The 19,639-nt window shown below is 45.6% G+C and overlaps 1 protein-coding gene across 5 annotated transcripts in view; it reads right to left on the reverse strand.

Moving 5' to 3' along the window:
• Positions 1–277: 277 nt before the first annotated feature.
• Positions 278–19,639, reverse strand: part of ARHGAP40 (Rho GTPase activating protein 40) — a 36,684-nt gene continuing 17,322 nt past the window's right edge. For 3 of the 5 annotated variants that reach the window (XM_069034309.1, XM_069034308.1, XM_069034305.1), the window contains exons 2-15: positions 13,844–14,046; positions 9,038–9,258; positions 8,422–8,497; positions 7,468–7,619; positions 6,686–6,851; positions 6,250–6,341; positions 6,055–6,132; positions 5,638–5,797; positions 4,878–4,960; positions 4,130–4,336; positions 3,721–3,861; positions 2,642–2,802; positions 1,764–1,819; positions 278–1,424 (exon numbers count right to left, since the gene is read on the reverse strand). In XM_069034309.1, the coding sequence (XP_068890410.1) occupies positions 1,318–1,424; positions 1,764–1,819; positions 2,642–2,802; positions 3,721–3,861; positions 4,130–4,336; positions 4,878–4,960; positions 5,638–5,797; positions 6,055–6,132; positions 6,250–6,341; positions 6,686–6,851; positions 7,468–7,619; positions 8,422–8,497; positions 9,038–9,258; positions 13,844–14,024 (1,881 nt within the window). In that variant the 5' untranslated portion in view covers positions 14,025–14,046 and the 3' untranslated portion in view covers positions 278–1,317. Of the gene's footprint in view, positions 1,425–1,763; positions 1,820–2,641; positions 2,803–3,720; positions 3,862–4,129; positions 4,337–4,877; positions 4,961–5,637; positions 5,798–6,054; positions 6,133–6,249; positions 6,342–6,685; positions 6,852–7,467; positions 7,620–8,421; positions 8,498–9,037; positions 9,259–13,843; positions 14,047–16,106; positions 16,196–19,639 lie in introns of those variants that run through there. The other 2 variants (XM_069034307.1, XM_069034306.1) reach the window with 2 other exon arrangements.

The raw sequence follows: 19,639 nt of genomic DNA on the forward strand, positions 1-19,639 counted from the left end.
ATAAATATCCAACTGTGCTTAAAAAGAGGATTTAGAGAAAGATGTCCAGATTTCCAGACAGGCTGAGTGTTCCACCCCTGACACTGCACACTGGGGTCCCTCACATGAGGTATTTCAGCATCACCACAGAGGAAAGCAACACTTCTGCACTCCTCTCCACTGGCACAGTCCTCTTGGAGCCAAGGCTGGGTGATGATGATGATGATGATGATGATGATGCTGATGATGATGATGCTGCTGATGATGATGATGCTGATGAAGATGATGATGCTGCTGCTGATGATGATGCTGATGATGATGCAGCAAGGTGTGAGTGTTCTCTCTCCTCAGCCCCTCCAGCCCACAGTGGCCACACTGTGCTGAGTGGGATGGAAATGTGCCGCCAGAGCAGTGAGGGCTCGGCTCAGTTCAGCCACCTCCCATCTCAGGGGACATTTGTTGACTTTTGAACAAACACATTCACACAGAATCTTCCACAAAGAAGTTCAGTTCACGTGGCCAGGTCAGATTACCAACCACACAGCAACTTCAGGATATTGCCTCCCTTGTCTGTTGATGTATCGGTTGTCCGTCAAAATAAATGCATGTTTTACCCTCAGCAGGGGCAATGTGGGTTTGCATTACCAGCAGAGCTGCATGGGACAGGCATCTCTCTTGTCACACTGAAAGGCTGCTGTATTTTCCATGCCTTTTTCCAAGGAAAGTTATTCTCTTGTGTTGCATGTAGGTATTTAACTGCAGACATGAAATACAGGATGTTAGTGTCACATCCCATCTGGCCTTTTTGGAAATATCCTTTTTTATTCTTCAAAGAACATAACAGGAGCTTAATAATGAAGCCCAGCATCAAACACTCTTCTGGTGGTGTGCCACAGGCAACCAGGGACCTTGCCAAAAGGATGTCCCTAGTACCACTGCAGCATTTGCCTGTCGCTTCTCCAAAAGAAAGAGCAAATCCAGAATGCACAAGTGCTTTCTACTCTATTCAAGATGATCTTTCTTCTCTTCCATTCCATCTGTGTTGCACAAACACTGTAGCTTTGCCTTCAGGGCTTGTTTTGGGGGGATATTTTGTTTAGGAACAGTCATTCCCCCTGCAAACTCTGCTACACAATGATAATTGCTGCTTGTTTCCAACACCCCTGCCAGCACAGAAGCTACTGTGCTCTCACTGCCAGCTGCCATGGGAGCAGTTAATAAAGGTGCTTTTCCTTCAAGGAAACAAGCAGTGTCTGCTCTGGCACTACAGCAGGGAAGTCTCTATTTCCACACCTTCCAAAAACTACAACCAAGTGCTTTGTTTTGCTCATGTGTTCCTTAGAACATCCGAGGATAAGATGGGTTTTGCTTAATTATCCACTCAGCATGGGGGTTGATGTGGTACAAGTCCAAGAGGTAAGTGTCCGGGTCCAGGCAATGCTCACCTGTTAAAACAAGACATTCAGAAAAAAACCCATATTTTTTTATATCCTTATTCCTTTAGTTGCTAGATTTTTTTTTTTGGTTGCTTTTGCCCCCACCTAAAAACTAGGAGTTGTTCACATTCATTTCAATATTACAACTGTTCAAAGCATTTCCACAAATCTGAAGTAATGGCTTTGAGAGGAAAGAGGGTAGACGTACATTAGATATTAAGAAAAAATTCTTCACTCTGAGGGTGGTGAGGCACAGTGGCCCAGAGAAGTTTTTAAACTCTCTCCTAAAAGTAGCTAAGCATAAAAACTGGGTATCAACCCTTATTGTCAGCTACCACTTGTACTTACCAATATTGCCTCCCACTTCATACAGGAGCAAGTTCATGCACTCTGTGGAGTTGTTACTGCAGAAAGAAAACCACACTGAAGTTAAATCTCTGCAAACACAGGTTAAATAGTTTAGTAGCATTTCTTCCAAAAGAACTGTTTATGGTTCAGAGGCCAGCAATGATCAAAGAGGCCATGGTACAGAGACCTTGCTGATCCTCCTGCACAGTGCAGGACACCCAAAACTGGTGAAAGAGAAAACAAGGCAAGCTGCTGGTGAGACAGCAGCTGACCCATATCCACTAACTTCCCCTCCACCCTCCTTGTCTGGACACCTCCTGGGACACAGGAGAGGCTCTGCCACATGACCTGCTATGTACAGTCTGTAGGAACTGTGGCAGAGGGGGGCAGGAGCTCTTCTGTTCCTTTTTTGGGTTAGTTCAGCAATTCACCACAGGAGCACAGGAGGGAATTGCAGAGTTTATTTTAGGAAATCCCGACATTAACATGAGCACACTGGAATTACTACTCCAGGCAAATGATACAGGTGATGCTTTTCTGCAGGAGAGCTGGAGGGGGGTTGCTTGTCACAGTCCATGTTCCTGCCCTTTCCCCTTTCCTTCAGCAAGGATTCTGGAGTTCACTTGGTGAACAGCGGCCCAGAGGGGACCACTGACCTCCTGAGAGCCTGAGCACTGAGTGGAATCACTCAGGAGTTAATATTTGCCTTCCCCATCCAACACCATTTCCTAAGCTTAGAACAGAGGAGCAGAAAACAGTCTCTCCTCACGACTCACGGTGCTGCCACCTCACCTCTACCTCAAGACAGAAAACAGCAGCTAGACCACTTAGTTTGTTTTCTCTTTCCTTTTTTTTTAAGCAGAGAAAAAGCCATTTACCACTTGAGGAGGTTGACAGTGTTAACAATATTCCAGCCATTCTGGCACAGGTTCTTCTGAAACTGCCTCAAGACATCAGCAACCCTGGTTGCATTGTTCAAGTGCACCTCCAGAGAGTCCTTCAGGAGGAGTGATGCGTGGACTTTCACAATCTTGGAAGGCTGAACAAGGCAGGCAAAAAGGAAAAAGTGCTTAAAAGAAAGACTCTGTTATCAGTCAAAACATCAAGTTTCAAAACAGATTGGAGTGTGTGAAGAATTAAAACTATCCAGGCAGCTGTTCAGGGAATTTAGACTTTTTTCTTACGCACAGAGTACAGGTCGAAAGCTTATGGAAGCACCAAGGTGAGCATTATGAATAAATCATCAGTGTTCCGGTGCTGCGGCCACGAGAGGAGCCCTGTGCTCTCCATCAGCGTGTGCTGGTGCTCTCTGCTGTTCAAACCCAGCACTGACACCAGCTCGGATGAAAATAGCATTTGTCAGAAGAAATTCTGACGAACTGTTTTGCACAAGTGTGAATGACTCCGCTTGAAATTCATTTAAATTAGTCGGAAAGGAATTTAGAGATCTGGGTTGCAGGCTGTTGAATTCCAGAAAGGTCCTTTCCAAAGAAAGGAAGCACCAAGTGATGTGCCACCTTAACAGACATTATGGAGCAAAAGAAAATTAGGCAACAGCCTAAATTTATGCTTTAAGTTCATGAAAATAAGTCTGCCTCTATCAGAGCAGACATATCTGTGCCAACACACGGGACACTCAGAGCCATATGAAATTTGCTCTTCACATGGGGCAAAACAAACATTTCTGCTCCTGATCTCTTCCCTCCTCACCTGCTTTTAACCAAGAGTTTTGTAGCCTGAAATGTATTTCAAATATTTCAAAGTGCTCTTGCTCTTGGCATCAGTTTTTGCCACAACCTGGCCAAAAATGTCTGGGAAACCGTTCCTTATTAGTCTGCATTTTTTTGTCCTTCTTGCTCTTTTCAAGAGTATCACCCCTTACATCTTTCTGAGTTCTCAGGAAAATCTTTTACACTGCCATGAACGGGTTTGGGTTTTTTTCCAAGCCCTAACTCACCTCTCCCTGGTTCTTTTCCACCTTGTCTTTATCAGCGTGAATCTTCCGCAACAAATTTTTAATTCTCTTGTCGCAGAACTGGTACCTTTTGCTGCTGCTCTCGTTCAGCTTTCTCACTTGAGCTACCAAGAAAGAGGAGACCTGGGCAGGGGAGAAGGGCGAAAACAGGAATTAGATCAAGCAGAGATGAGGATGTAATTTAGGATCACCATTTTCACTCCTTAAATAGACAAAAATATCTGTGTACCTTGAGGACAGGTAGTCTTGGAGTTCAACAAGAGGTTTTTCCTACAGGCAACACAGGATGTTTAACTCCTCTGAAATTTCCAAGTCCATCCCTTCCCCCATCCCAATTCTAGCAAGACCAAAACACTGCCACACCATAGCACGTAATTCCTGTGGAACTTACTGTCCAGAGCAGATCCTGATAATGGATCATCATCCGCACCACGTCAGCCGCCCCCTCCGCCAGCTGCTTCTCCTTCCCCTCAGGGATCTTGTTTGGCAGCCCCTTGTGCATGAAGAGGTTTGGGGCCATGACTGTGGAAACGTTCCAGAGGTTCATTTTGTTGCTGTTCTCCCTGGCAACCACTTTGCTGAGAAACTCAAGCAGGGCCTGAAGAGAGGGAAAGAGACTTAAGCCATCCACTATCATTATTACTCAAAAAACTACCATGGCAATTGCTGGAGAGATCATTAATTAGCACTTTTTCTTGATATAGATCAGCAAATCCTTTCTCTCCAGTCAGGAAGTACAGTGACCAATTTCTAACACTAGGATAGCAACAAATAACCACACCAAGAGAGGTTTATCCAGTATTTATGAATCAGGAAAAACAGTCTGTGTGAGAAACAGATGAGTTCTAGCTCCTTGGCAGGTGGTAATTTACAAAGTCTAGCTGTAAAAGTCACTGAATTCAAAGATGAATCCCCTATTTTCCTTCAGTGTCCCCTCAAAGCCATACCCAGATGTGGAAAAACAAACCCTTTTGGATTATCTCTTTCACCTCACACCTCCACCAGAGCCATGACAGATCATCCTTGACTGGATTATATATTCCAGTGCTCTAAATGGAGTGTGCAGGGTGCTAAGTCAGCCTTACCTTTAATACCTGGAAACTGAACTACTCAAGGAGGAAAAAAAAGCAAGCAGTTACCTTCAGAGTGTTTCTGTTGGGCTCTGGCAGAATCAGGATCAGGAGGTTTAGAGCTTGCAATCTTTGCTTCAGGTCTGGAATATCTAGAAGGAGAATAACAACAGGACAGAGGATTCAGGCTTCTGATACTGTTCTTTCTGAGCACAGGAATCCTCCAAGGAATAAGACAATTACTTATTGAATTGTTTGGCATCTAGAATCTGAGACCTTGTTTCACAGAAGTGACTCAAACTCATACTCTCCTTATGAAGTGAACTACCCATGTTTTAGAAGCCTGGTTCATTTCCTCTAGAGTACACAGTCTGCCAGCAACTCTGGTGTCCTTGAAGGGCAGCAAAAGAACCCATAATTCCCCATTTTTTGAACAAAAAAGTTGTGCACTCAGCTTAACACACCCAAACTACCTACTGAGGCACCAACCTCAAAGAAAGGTGCTTGCAGAACATCAAATTACCCGCAGAGAAGCCAAGACTGTGCGCCCTGGGCAATCACCACAGCTCAGTCTGGGTGTCACGATTGATCAATTTGTCCTAACTGATGGCAGCAGCCTTGCAGCCTCAAGTGACACATAACTGAAGACCCCAGGACAGTGCAGCTACACAAGCACATATTCAACCGAGCACCAGTGACTACAACTCCCAGCTGTGCTCCGTGTCCCCATCGGATCCGCTGGCTCACAACACACCTGACAGGAGAGCCCAGGACCAGTGGATCTCTGCACAAACCAGACTGGTGCTAGCCAGGCAGAGCAGGGACTCACTCTGGACAGCAGCAAAGGCAGGCAGGTACTCTGCTGTCAGCAGCGGGGCCGGCAGCTCTCGGATGAATCTCTTCAGCAGCCCGGACACGTCGTTCTGGTGAACCTCATCCCAGCGGAACAGGCCGCTGTAGAAGTCCCTTTCCAGCTTCTGTTCCAGGCTCTATGAAGAAGATGGAACTTGTCATATGCTTTAATAAGCAAATGTGAGATAACTTTTATAGCTGAGCACTGGGAAGGCAACGCATCGAGTCAAAAGAGTGCAGAGACCCTCAGCACACACTCCTGGAGTTCCCAGCAATAGAGGTTCCTCGTTGCACTGGGAAGGGGACAAGACAATTTAGGTCATTTAAGCACTTGCTTCAGCAAATGCTCCCTGATCACCTCTGACACTTTCAAACACTGCTAAGGAACTCATACCTTGATTCTGGTCTGGGACCCAGAAATTCTCAGGATGCCCTCTGTTTCAAGCCCTCTCTTCTCTAGGCAGGACAGCAGCTATAAAGGGGGAGACAGAAAGCTCTTAGGCACCGAGGATGAGGAGTCAGCCCATCCTTATCACAGGCTCCTGACTCTGAGGACCAGAGGTGTGAATGAAACCAGCACAGAACTTACTGCCTGGAGTAGCAGAGGGACCTTGGTGTTGGGCAGCAACTTTTGGTCATTTTCCAACAGGGTGTTGAGTGGAACTCCAAAGAGCCTTTTCTCTACAATAGAAACAACAGTGTGTAAGCCCATATCAGCTCTAATACAGGTGTAAGAGATAAACCCCCCACTGCAGACTAGGATGGCACTTCTGTAAGCACAGATACTGGAGAAGGAGAGGAATAGTTAAACAGGACAAGTGCAGCCAGACATAAATGTGGTAATAGGTCTTGATGTCATGATCCACTGACTTCCAGGAGAAATCCTGCCCAAGGAAAACACACCTGTCACAAGGTTTCTTATCAAAGACCCTCTGTTCTAACATTTGAAGCACAACTGATGAGTGCATGATGAGAGGATGAGTGTAAAAAAAAAAAAAAGGGCACCAAAAAGAAGTGAAACCAACCTGTTGTTTTCAGTTTTGCTGCTTTGTTTCTCTTCAGCTCGAAGCCCAGGATATCACAGAGAGCTGTAAGTTCAATGAGGGCCAGTGTAGGGATCTTCTTCATGTCCTGAGCTGAGAGATCTCCAATCCTGGTCACTCCTAGTCTGCCCTTAGGGATCTTAAATCTCTAAGGGAAACAGACACAAAAGGTTCAGTTCAAGTTATCACTATTAATCCCCCTTAAAAGTGAAAACTTTTGCTGTATTTTTTATTATTCTTTATCATAACCAGGCATCTGTTCTTCCTGCTGTGTTCAAGACCAGACATATGTCCAAAACTACTCCTACTCAACCACCAGTTTAATAAATATTTTTCCTTTTCAATAATCATAATGAAGATCTCAATTTCTCTAAGTTAAAGACAGTCTGATACACATCCTAATCTAACAGAACTTTGGAAGGAATCCAGTACAATTGTGGGGAAGAAAACTGTCAGAGTTGAGAGTAAGAAAGACCAGTTATTAATAATTTTTCAGTGCAAACAACCCAAATCTGTATTACAATAACTAGTTTCCTACAGAAACCTTACTTCTCTTGACCCTCCACTACACAATGTCTATCCTTGCCCAACCCTGCAAGGATAACAGTGCTACCTGCCCACAAATACCTGCCCAACACAAACCCATCACAACAGTGACCATAGAGGAAGTTTCCAAGAGCTGATCATACAATCAAAGTGTCTTGTGCCCTCTTGACAAGCTGAGACTAACAAATTCTAACAGGAAAAATTCCTTCAATGCTTACAATTAGGGCATTTCCATCCTTTAACTTCCTGGATTCAGACAGGAACGATCCCTTAAGCAGGACAGCTGCTTGCTCTGAGTAGGCAACATCCATGTTGAACACCTCCTCTTTCCCAGGGTTTCGAACTGTGCAGGAGTAATCCTGGGTTTCTGCTGCAGAAGAGAAATTGTCTTGAATTTCTGCAAGCCAGGAGGGTGAAGCTTCGAAAGCAAATGTGCTAAAAATGCAGTTTGAGACAGGTTTGGTACCATTGCTTGTAAAAAATCCTGCAGTAACACATGAAAACAGTGTTCCTGCAGCACACAGTGACCAACAGGGTAAGAGTCTTCCCTGGAAGGGTGGTCAGGCATCAGAACATTGGAACAGGCTGCCAAGGGACATGGTGCAGTCACCATCCCTGGAAATGTTCAAAAATAATGCAGATGTGGCACCTGGGGGCACGGTTTAGTGACAAACACACTGGTGCTGGGTTAGTGGTTGGACTTGATGACTTGAGAGGTCTGTTCCAAGTTTAATGATTCTGTGATTAGTGTGAAGTCATAACATTATTGTTAAAATCACCAGGTCACTGGTAAGACACAACCACAGCCTTAAATTAAAGGACACACCTATGGCTAACATCTCTTTACACAACTGCACGTGGCATTTATAAGATTTCACTTCATGATCTTTACTAGACTGATTTAATTTTCATCTTTCCGTTGCTTTATCAGAAAGTTACAATGATCAGCTTGAGTAGCAATCCTAACAACGCTGGAGCCTGGGAAAGTTTATCAACCCACAGGTGTGAATAATCATGTAAAAAGCCCCAAACCCCAGTACAAACAAGGTCAATGTTTCAGAACCTGTATATACTTCTACATGTGAGTGTGTGGCTTTCCTTCCAGTTCCAGCCCTCCCTCAGACCCTGCTCCCCACTCAGTCCTACTCTGCATGTAAAAATTTCCTCCTTACTTCTCTGGGTGTTTGAAGTCCGTAGATTGTGCCACAGTGGATCTGGGCTGGACTCTTCTTTCTCTGCTGCTGTGTCCTGAAAAATAGGAAAGAAATTGTTTTAGCCACAACCAAAAGAGCAGAACTGCAGGAAAACAGCAGAAAAGCCAGAGGTTGTGAGTTCTCTACCAAGAAAAAAAAAATCTAAATAAACCAACCAAACCCCCCCTGCCCCCAAAAAGGCAGTGTTAGTCTTTCTCCAGGATTTCCAGCTCCACAAGGTCAGCTTATCAGAACGGAATTTGGGAAGTTCTCTTGTTTGGGTTAATGGCGATTTAACATGTCACTGGAGCAAAGAAAACACAAAAAGGCTCCAAACGATGCCAGTGCTCCACGAGGCTGCCCTGCTGTCGGCACCATACCGAAGCATTCCAGCAGGAATGTTATTCCAGTCCGGGAAGGCTCTGGATCTGCAGGTTCTGCAAAAACTTCTCGGCACTGCAACCAGCATTTCTCCAATCTCTGCATCCTTTCAGCTCAAGAGATAGACACATAACAGGAGCTCCAGACCCAGCAAGCCAAGTCAGCTCCCAGGAGGCAAGAAGCTCTTTTAGGAGACCCCACTAAAGCAACAAACCTCCGAGCTGCCCACTCCGAAGATGTCGCGGACATCGCGCACGGGGTGCTTGTTCTTCCTGCGCCGGGAGCGGGAGTAGGTGTCCAGCCGGCGCTGCACGGCCGCCGCCTGCGTCTTGGTCAGCGTGGACAGCAGCACCAGGTTGTCCTTGTCCGAGCCCGGGTCCCCGAGGAGCTCGGACAGCCCCGTGTCCTGCAGCCACTCGGCTTCGGCTTCTCCCTCTGCCAAGCGGGGCATGAGAAGGCAGCGTGAGCAGAGAGCAGCGATCTGGGTGCTTGCAATGCTTCAGGGGCAGAAAACAGGAGCCTGAGAGGTTCCCTGTGTGGGGTGGCCGTGGGACATCACCGAGAGGGAGCCATGGCTTTGTTCTGAAGCCGTGGCTGTTCTCGAAATCTCAGCCCTATTCCCAAGTGCCCAGCTGGGTATGGGGATGACACCGGGGGGCACACAGCTCTCTGGGCAGGTGTAGCTGCCCACACAGTTTTTATTGCTCACCCCAGGTGAGGGAAAAGGAGAAGAAAAAACTGTGGAGGCACAAAAACACAGGCTCCCACAGAAGCTGGGTAGAAGAGGGCACAAGTGTGACTCTGGGTGCTATTTAGACAAGGATTGTGTCAGGATATGGGAGGGAAGTCAGGTGGGCTTGATAAATCTGCCTTTCTGTGGGCTGCCTGTGCAAAGGGGAGCTCTGGCAGCAGCACACAGCCATCCCAGAAGGAATGGCAGGGCTTTCCTGGATCCCACCTGATCTTTCAACAGCTTTGAGAATGGACAAAAGGTCTGTGAGAAGCCACAACACACAACACTGCATGTTTGGCTTTTGTACGTTTCCAAATGACTTGGTTGCTTCTATTACTTTTTATTTATCTATATGCATGTCTAGATATCAACAATTTTTTTTTAAATATCCAGATCCTGACCTGGTAGGTTCAAATATATTTTACTTAATATACTTGCTGAACTATTTGTCTGCATCATCCCTACTCTTTAATTTTTTTAAGTGGATTGGTATCCACACACTCAACTAAAACAAAAATGTTACTTTTACTCTGTGCATTCCTTTTATGTCTGGGCCTATTCAAAATATCACTAAAATTAAAGATCATTCCAGTTCCAGAAGGAAGTGTGAGAAGCCTGGAGACAGTACAGCAGCATTACTCAAACGAGCTCAATTCCAATTCTTTCTTCAATATATATAAAGTTGCACTTCAAACACAGAACACAATTTCTTTTTCTGATGGGATACACTCATAAGGAAGTGCAAGTGAGAAAGCGCCCTGAGCGAGGCAGCTACTTGAAATTCAAAGATGAAAGAAACAACTTAGCAGGTGACTTTAACCTCAACACAGCAAACACCACAAAGCCTTTATCTTTTCAATTCCATCTACCACGTTCGTTTGCTGCAGGCAGCTCCAGGGCAGCCCTACCAAAGGTTATACTGGGAAAAAGAAAAATCACAACTGATCTGATTGGCACAGAGCAGCTCATTCCCACTCTTCCTGTCCTATGCAAACATCCACCTCCTCAGCTATCACTGCTGCATCAATAAAAAGCAGCCATGCAGCTCTCCTTGAGAGATGAAAGAATGTAATTTTTTTGGAGGCACCTCATGTTCATGCAGCTTGCAAACACATGTTGTGACACAATTAAAACTCAGCCTTCAGAGCATGGTCTTTGAGATTTTAGGTGTCATAATGAAACAGAACTGTTTTCATCATCACTCCACAATAAATAGAGCTGAACTTGAAGTCAAGTATTTCCCCAAGTGAATCTTCTAGCAAATTGTCTGGTTTTCCTACACGGTCTTAAATTTTGGTCTTTTCCCCATGTCTGGTTTACAGAAGTGAACAAGTAACAGCATCCCCTGGGCTCCTCACCAAACCCCTTCTTGTCCTACATCCGTGGTTTCAGAGCAGAACAACACACAAAACGCCCCTGGTTTATTTTGCCTTTGGGAACTAGAGGAAGTGAAGTGTATTGCTTGCAAATTTTGAAAATAGCCAATTCCAGTCATAACAGGAAACAAATCTTATAGACAATACCAAACAGCAGCCCCTCCATCGGACATCCGTGTGAGCCTGCTGCCCCATCTGATGCCAAAGCACCAGATTGTAATTCCTCTATTTACTATTTTAGCCCAGTTATGTTTGCCAGTAACACAAAAGGAAGCCAGCAAAATGGGTTATTTATGGGCAAAAGGGAAAAATGAGAGAGAAACAGGTCAGAACAGAGAGATCCACAGAAGCCGAGCTACAGGTTCAAGCCTGGAGGAGCTGCTGAGATTTGCCTTGTGAGTTCCAGGCTAGCAGCATCTCTGGAGAGCACAGTTAGGAATGATTTTGCAAAACTAAGAACACCAGCTCCACAAACTTATTTGAAACATAACCTAGCCAAACATTCATAATAAAGTAACCACTTCCCAAATATTTAAAGGACAGCTACAGCATCCTATGATTTCAGACTAAACATTAAGCACAAGTTCCTATCTTGTTTTTGAAGGTGAGGAATCATGCTTTGCAGACAGTTCTCAGCCATGGTTACATGGTGTAAGGTCACAAACAGGTATTTTAGTGGCAGAGTGCCTGTGTCCTCAGCTGGCTGTGCTGTCGGGCCCTGGAGAGAGCTGGGCAAACAGTGACAGCAAGGACAGCACAACACTGAATTTCAGGAAAAAGCTACTTCCTGCTCCCACCAGCTGTTAGCAAGGCCACCAGTACCCTCAGCACCTTTCAGCTGCCCCAGACCTGCAGCCACATGCTGGCCTCCTGCTGCCACCAGGTCACCAGCAGCTTCCCAGGACACCACCCCTCACCCAGGGCTGGCACAGGAGCCCGGTGTTCCCAGCTGGGTCAGCGTTTTTGCAGTGCCTTATCTGCCTCCCCGCTGTCCCTGAGCCGTGGTTATCACCAGCCATCTCCCAGGCTGGGCCACGCTGTCTCCAGACAGAGCTGCAGCCCAAGTGCAGCTTCCCAGGATTTATGCAAAGAGTGAAGGTGCCTCTGGCTCTGAGGAGCCCCACAGCCTCCATGCTCTAAGCAGGAGCTGCAGAGATGTCAAAGCCAAACCCTGCACACCATCCAAAGCTTCCCCTTGCCACCAAGACTCCCAGCACGAGCTTTATTTGCCTAAGCTCCTCCAGAGAAGGCACCAGGAGCCCGAGCCTGCCCCACCTCCTTCCCCAGCCTGCTGGGAAGACTTCACTACTTGGAGCATCATTTCAAGTCTGTCTGGTTTCATTGGCCAATGAAGCACTCAGCTCCCCCCTGCTAGATTAATCTACAGCATTAAAAGACACTTTTCCTTGTGTCCCTGCTTACACACAGTAATCAAATGGCCGCCAGCATATCAGTCTTTAGGGTATCCCAGACAGTCTTTCATCTCATGGCATGGTCTCTTTTCCAGTCTCCTTCCTGGTGCACTCATTTTCTCAATCACTTTGCATCTCTTCAGTTCTAAAAAATCAAACTTACGTCCTTCATAAAGGGACATTAACAGCAGACCTTCATGTTGACCATGTCCTGCCAACGATGGCAGACAGGGATGATGATCTTCCCACCCTGCTCTCCAGAGCCTCTCTGTCCCCAGAAGAGCTGTTGGCCCTTCCCAAGCACAGCAGCACACTGGGACTGTCACACAAACATTTCCCCAGGACACAGACCGTTCTCAGTATCAGGCAGCACAGCAGCTGTGCAGGCTGCAGACCTGTGTTCAAGACCTGTACAGCAAACTGCCTCAATTTCTTCAAAATGGGCCCAGGAAAGGTGTAATCCCCACCTGTGGGATCACTGGGTGTTTATGACCACTTATCCCCCCCCTCCAGCAGCCCGGGGTGTTGTACTTCACATGTGTAAAGGGACTGCTCGTCAGGAACTGGAGTGACAGGACAAGGAGTAACGGGTTCACACTGAAAGAGGGGAAATTTGTGTTAGATATTGGGAAGGAATTGTTCCCTGTGAGGGTGGGGAGGCCCTGGCACAGGGTTCCCAGAGAAGCTGTGGCTGCCCCTGGATCCCTGGAAGTGCCCAAGGTCAGGCTGGACGGGGCTTGGAGCAACCTGGGCTAGTGGAAGGTGTCCCTGCCCATGGCAGGGGGTGGGACTGGATGGGCTTTAAGGTCCCTTCGACCTAAACCATCTTGTGATTTTATGATTCTATAGCAGGAAAATGTATTCAAAAAGTTTTGGAATAACTAGCCCAGGTTCCAATTATTCCAAAGCACTGGATAACATCAGCAATACAGAAAGTGCATTAGAAACACCCCATGCACATTTCTTCCAAAGAAACAAAAAAGGATGTGCAGGAAAAACCTTGTGTGGCTGGACTCAAGGCTTTCTGGATGTTTACTGTGGTTTCTTGAACAGTGAATTAGGGAGGGAACAGTCTGCCTTCCACAGAAGCAACTCCCACGAAAGCCACTATGATGAATCTCAGAACCATGCACACAAACAAGGCTTCCAGAGCAGCCCCAGCTCTCCCAGAGTGTTTACCATACACCACCTGAACCGGACTGAGAGCCCCCACCCTTGGTGTGGCTGCTTGAAAAACCCAGAGCCTTGAACATGCTCCTGGGACTGACCTTTGGAGTCAGCTTTGCTTCAGAAGCCGAAACCAGGCCAGGCCAACCCTCCCCTCCCCTTCTGCAGGGCATTATCCACCACCCAATTAAAATAATATGTCTATCTCTGATTGACTGATAATATTCTAACCATACTCCAACAGGCTTCTGAATCGTTCAGGGGCATAAGCCAACCTTCTGTTTCAGATGTTCACATTCCTCTCCTCACTCCCAACATTTTTGGCAACCTACCCTCCTGTGTTTTGACATCTGCAAGGCTGCATTCCTCCTGCTCGGCTTCAGCGCTCTGCTTAATGTTCTCTACTTCCAGCCAAAAACTGTCCATTGACAAGTTCTCCAAAGCCTCTACCCTGGAATTCGTGCTCTCTGACACCGGGGATGCCACAGGACTCTTTGGAGGAAGCTGGTTCATTTTCCAAGGGCAATGTCTGGTGCTGAGAGAGGAAGAGATAAGGAGAGAGAGATTAAGCTACACGTATTACATACGGCATTCACATCCAGCCTTCACTGATTAATGACTGCAGCAGAGCCAAACAGAGGTAAGTGCTGAACTTCCTTTGCTCAGTGTTTAGCAATACAGACAAGGTTGGGACTAAATCCCCTGGAGAATGGGGAAAACTGCTGTCCAAACATGCGAGAGGACACAGGATCAACACAGTCTTTTCAGTGCTGTCCCTCCAGTGACCTCCAACCACCTTCCCTCAAGTTAGCACAGACACCCTCTGCATTCACAGCCACCCAGGATGTTCCAAGCTCGGTGCACGTGTTCTCCAAGGACCTGGCACAGACAGGAGCCTGGCAGCTCCCACCACAGCAGCCCAAACCCAGCAGGTTTGTGCTCCCTATGCAAAAACCGGCACAGCTCCGTCTCCGGCACTTCAGCTCACACAACAAACAACTCACAGGGCTGAGGCCCCCCCTTTCCTGCCCAGACCAGATTTTTCAGCTGTGAAACAACACGAAGCATCCTGGGAAAGCCAAGCATATGGAATTTTCTTGCCACCCTGCTGATTCATTCACGCGCAGCCGAAGACCCAGACTGGCCTCGTTCAGCTTTCAGCCCCTGTGCTGTGAGGTTCTCCCCACTTCATAAAACAGTGCCTCTCCTAAAAGGAGCTATAATTGTCTTCAAAGAGTTCCAAGCCATTAAAGCCCTGTTACACATATTTTTTTCAAAGACTTACGAAAAAAATGGGGTAAGTGGAACATACTTATGAGAACACCTCAGTAGTTCCACTTATGAATAAAAAATTAAGGAGATGGATGTGGGTGGTTTGAGAAACACCCATGAACAGCCACCACCACCAAGCAGGCCAAAATTCCTTTCTAGTGTCATAAAAAAAAATTTTAAAAAATCAAGTCTAAGCCTTACACCTTGAAAACCATGACAACAAAACACCCACAAAATGCTCTTTTAGCCTCCTGGCTCTAGGAGCCAAAAGTTATAAATGATAAAATATCTGGAAAGTTTTAGCCCCTTTCATTCCAGAAAGTCCTTATTAGCAGTTCTGGCACTAATTTGCTTCAGTTATGAGAAGCACCTCAAATTTTAAAAAGCTAAATTGGAAGATCTAACAAGTAAGAGACAAACTTTGTAGGCCATTCTGCACTTGTATTTACGCATGTGCCTGCACATCACACACCTGACTCTGGCACAGGCAGCCCCTCTCTTCTGGGGGTCAGAAGCACAGTGATAACCATCACTCCAGGAACATCTGGAGACAGCCACAGCATTGAGAGCAAGAATAAGAGGGGTTTGTTTGTTTTACAGGAACACACAACGGAAAGACTGAGTTGAGCTAGTCTGCCACACAACAGGCAAGGACAGAAGTAGTCTGTTTAGCCCCATCCTCACTTTCCTATTTCTGGATATTCAAGTAACACACAAGATACTGATTTATAGCCTGATGGAGCACTTAAATAAATCTAAGATTTACTTTTTTTTACCTGCACAGTTCGTGTCCAACTCTCTCAGTTCCGTTGCAGCTACTAACCCAATTTATTTTTTCCTCTTTTCTACTTTTTGCTTCTATCTTTACCCATTTTAAGAGTTAAAAACTTTGGTTGCATCCCTCACATGGACTCTTCATCTTAATACTGCTCTCCACTTTCTCACATTTGCTGACAACCATCTCATAAGATTAGATTTAAACAAAGACACCTTGCTAACATCAAAAAAAGCTGTTCAATACCTTGCTAGGATTCTGTTATGAACCAGTCAACAGAACTCATCACTTACAACGTGAAACTAAGTGGAAGGAGGAATTCAGATTATTTTGAGGGAGTTGGTTTTGTCCGTATCAGGAACACTGGAAGAGAAACTTGCACTGAAGAAGTCTCCCAGTGCACAACACTCAGGAACCATCTTGGAGCTCTCCTAATTGCTCTCCCACAGGCTTTCAACAGGCACAAGGCAACTCTTCTTGCCTTAAGTTACTGCCCTATACTCCTGTGGGATCCAGGTTATACAGATTAAAGCAGCTCTGAAATGTACCTTTCCTTTGTGTTCAGCTTGGTTTGGAGCTGGCTCATAACACCCCAGAAATCTCCATGGATCAACACCAAAACAGAATTTAGGTTTGCAGCTCCAGGAGGACCTGCCCCAGACCTGCCCAGCAGCTTGCACCCAGAAGATGTGCTCTGTGACAATCCCTTCCCATGCCTGCCTGGAAAAAACAACACATTTTTAAGCCAACATAAATAAAATCTTCAGCTCTTTCCAAAGGGTGGCTCTTGACTTAGATCTTCTGCATGACTTACCCAGACACCAGGCTCTGAATGCTGGTTTCAGTCCAAGAGATATTACTGCAAGTGGAGTATTATTTGTGTAAGGCACTAGGGCACATTCCTGGAGCACACCTGAGGAGGGTCACAATGTCCCTACAGCCCAGGTTTCAGGCTATGCCCTTGCCAGCAGCTGGGTCTGATCTGCTTTCAGTCCATATCAAGACTCTTACACAGGGTTCTGGTGCAAGGACAGAGTTTTGCCGGACAACAGGGAACTGCTGCACCTCATCCCACTCCAACTGGTGCTTCCACATCACCCACAGTTACTTTGCTTCTTTCCACAGCTGGAAATATAGATGTTCTGGGACTGCTCGCACCAAAAGCCCACCAATCGCACTATAAACCTACTCTAGGAAAGCCATAGCTGAACTACTTCTGTGTCAAACAAAAGCCATCTTAATTTTTTACTCAACTGGCCCATTTACTGATGCACTAAGCTCTATTTCACCGAGTTGCAGGATCCTAATATCACACAGAAGCCCTACAGAGGGGCAGCAGGACCCAAAGCCCAGCTCTGCAAGTGCTAAACTAGAGCTGTTGCTCCTGTCTCACAGGACAACATAAAACTCAGGCCTTCACATTTAGGAAATGTTTTATTTTCTGGTCTAAGTTCCTTTTTTTCCTTGAACTCAGTGCACGGCGCTTTGCAGATCCAGCTGCCCAGGTGGAAAGCTAATTTTAGCTTCAGTGCACCTAAAGGATTGTTCTTCCTCATTGCATTCCCAAGTCAACTGGAGGGCAACCTGTGACGTGCAAGCACAGCAACAGTTGAGATTGAAAGCAGAGATTGTTGGCTTAAAATGCTAATGGCTCAGTGCAACTGGGCAAAGAGTAGGTGGAATAATCAAGTTCACTCCACTGCACTGTCAATATAACAAAAAGCAGCAGATTATGAAGCTTTAAAAATCAACCCAACAAAAAGGAGACTGTCAGAAAGATCTTGTTAGGGACAGCCATAAACGAAGGGCTCTGTGGGGAGACTGAGCACCTTAATCCAGCCTTCTCCTCTTGTTAAAGAGCACAGCCAGCTTTAACGAGGCTCGAGATTCACCTGGCACCTTCAGTCTAAGCCAGACTTCACAGCATTAATAGCACAGCTATGAGAAATCAGGCTGGTGCAGACCTTACAGAGTTCATTTTCTTACTGTTTCTTCTCCGTGCCCCCTCCGTGTGGAACCCTGGAAACCCTGCCTGCCTGGCTCAGTGCTGAGGGCTCACTGAGCCTGGGCTGGAAAATCAGAGCAGTTTTTGATCTGCTCCTAGATACTGTCAGCACACTGCAAATATGTTGCAAACACTCATGTAATTCTTCACCCTCTTGAATGGCAAAATACAATAAACACTGTTGCTATGTTCACTGCAGGCTTGAAACACTCCCATGAGAGAGCTTCTCAAAGGACCTGGAGCTGCCTGGGCTACTTTTCTGCTTGCTCAACATCCCTCCCTCATTGAAATCCCTCTCTAGCAGATGAATAAATAAAAAGGTTCCTTCTCAAGCATTTCAAACAGACCAGGAGGAAACAAGTTCAAGCCAAGAAAATGGAATTCCTTTAAGACTGCTTCCAGAAAAGCTAAGATGAGAAAAAGGCAACAAGAACAGAAGAACTCAGGCAGACAAGGCAGTCCTGCCACACAAGCAGTACCCAGTCTTTAAAGACATCCCCAAAGATCTGGAGCAAGCACAAAGGCCCACATGGAACAACAAAAGAGACAGAAAGTCTGAATTAACCTCAAGAGCAAGTTTGGAGCAGCACACCAAGCCACAGCATCATTCATAACAACCCAGACCATGAGCATGAAATGCAAGTGTCTGCAGGAAAAAAAGGGAGATTAATCTATCAACTGGTTGCAGTATTTTGACAGATGAAGACCTTTAGTCAGAGAACAAAACTACATTAAAGTCAAACCACACACATCTTACCTGTTTGCAGTTTACTTCAAGGTCAAAAACAACTGATGAGTACAAAAGCAAAAAATTGAAAGGAACAACCAAAAAGTCCATGCAGGCTCTTCTCACATTGCTTCCAGGTTCTTACCCTAAGCAAGCAGTTCAAACCTAAATGATGAACTGTGTAGATAATTCTGAAGAGAAAAAAGTCACCTAAAGCGAGCACATCACAGTTCATGTTCACTAGGTTTTCTTGTTTAAAATCATGTAGTGGGATAAAGGCGTCCAGGAATAACAGACAGGAGTATTTGAAAAACTGAGAAAATCCTGAAGCAGTAACTCACACACACACACACACACACACACATATATCTATATAGATATATAGATATATAGATATTTTTTTTTTTTACATAGATATAGCTGTAGATATTCTCAGTATTGGAGGTTTAAACCTCAGTCTATCAAAATTATCAATGCAAGTATAAAACCAGGTTCCTGTATGGAAGAAATCAATGTACTGCTTATCAAAACCTTACATGAAATACACATGATCAACTATTTCATTCAGACACGCAGAACTACACAAAATTGTATTCTCACCATGGAGAGAAAAGTTATGCAGGAGATGCCTCATGAACAAGAATTCCACAACTTTTCTACCAAAGGTCTAAACCAGAAGAAAGCTCTACTGCAAATCTTTAATGCCTGGATTGGATTAGTTACACTTAAAATCCCCCAAATGTTGTACACAAACACCACTACCAATTCCTCCTTTCTCCACACACCAATATGCAGGAAAGAACTTACTAAAGCTTACTCTTAGGAGAAAATGGAAAGCACGTGGCTGGTTCAGATTCCTCAGACCAGGCCATAAAAGCAAAGAGAGACTAATTATCAAATTACTGTGGTGGCAATGAACAGTAACTTACCCAACAGACTCTTACCACACTTACCTTTCCCTGGCTTAACTCAAGCAAAGCAGCTAAAGAGCCAGAATTAAAGCAATTTTAGCAGCAGTCTGCCACTGCTGACGTACATCTGCATATCTCTGACCAGAGATTTGCTCACATACTCAATAGTTTCACTGAGAGCATCCCCTGTGAGAAGCCACAATGCCTTTAGCCCAGGCTCTTTTATCCAGCACTGCTGCCAACCACCACTTGTGTTCCTATTAAGGCATTTTATCAAGGACTTTGCACATGGGGGATGGCACAGTTGAAGGTCTGTCTCTACAGCACCAGTGAGAATAGCTAAGATGTCACTGCCACAATTTGCTAATAAGATTACAGCTTGTTTTCAGTAACACAGCAATCAGCTCATCAAGACCTTCCATTAAGCAAGCAGCTCGG

Source organism: Aphelocoma coerulescens, chromosome 20 (assembly GCF_041296385.1).
Source record: "Aphelocoma coerulescens isolate FSJ_1873_10779 chromosome 20, UR_Acoe_1.0, whole genome shotgun sequence".
Taxonomy (NCBI): Eukaryota; Metazoa; Chordata; class Aves; order Passeriformes; family Corvidae; genus Aphelocoma; species Aphelocoma coerulescens.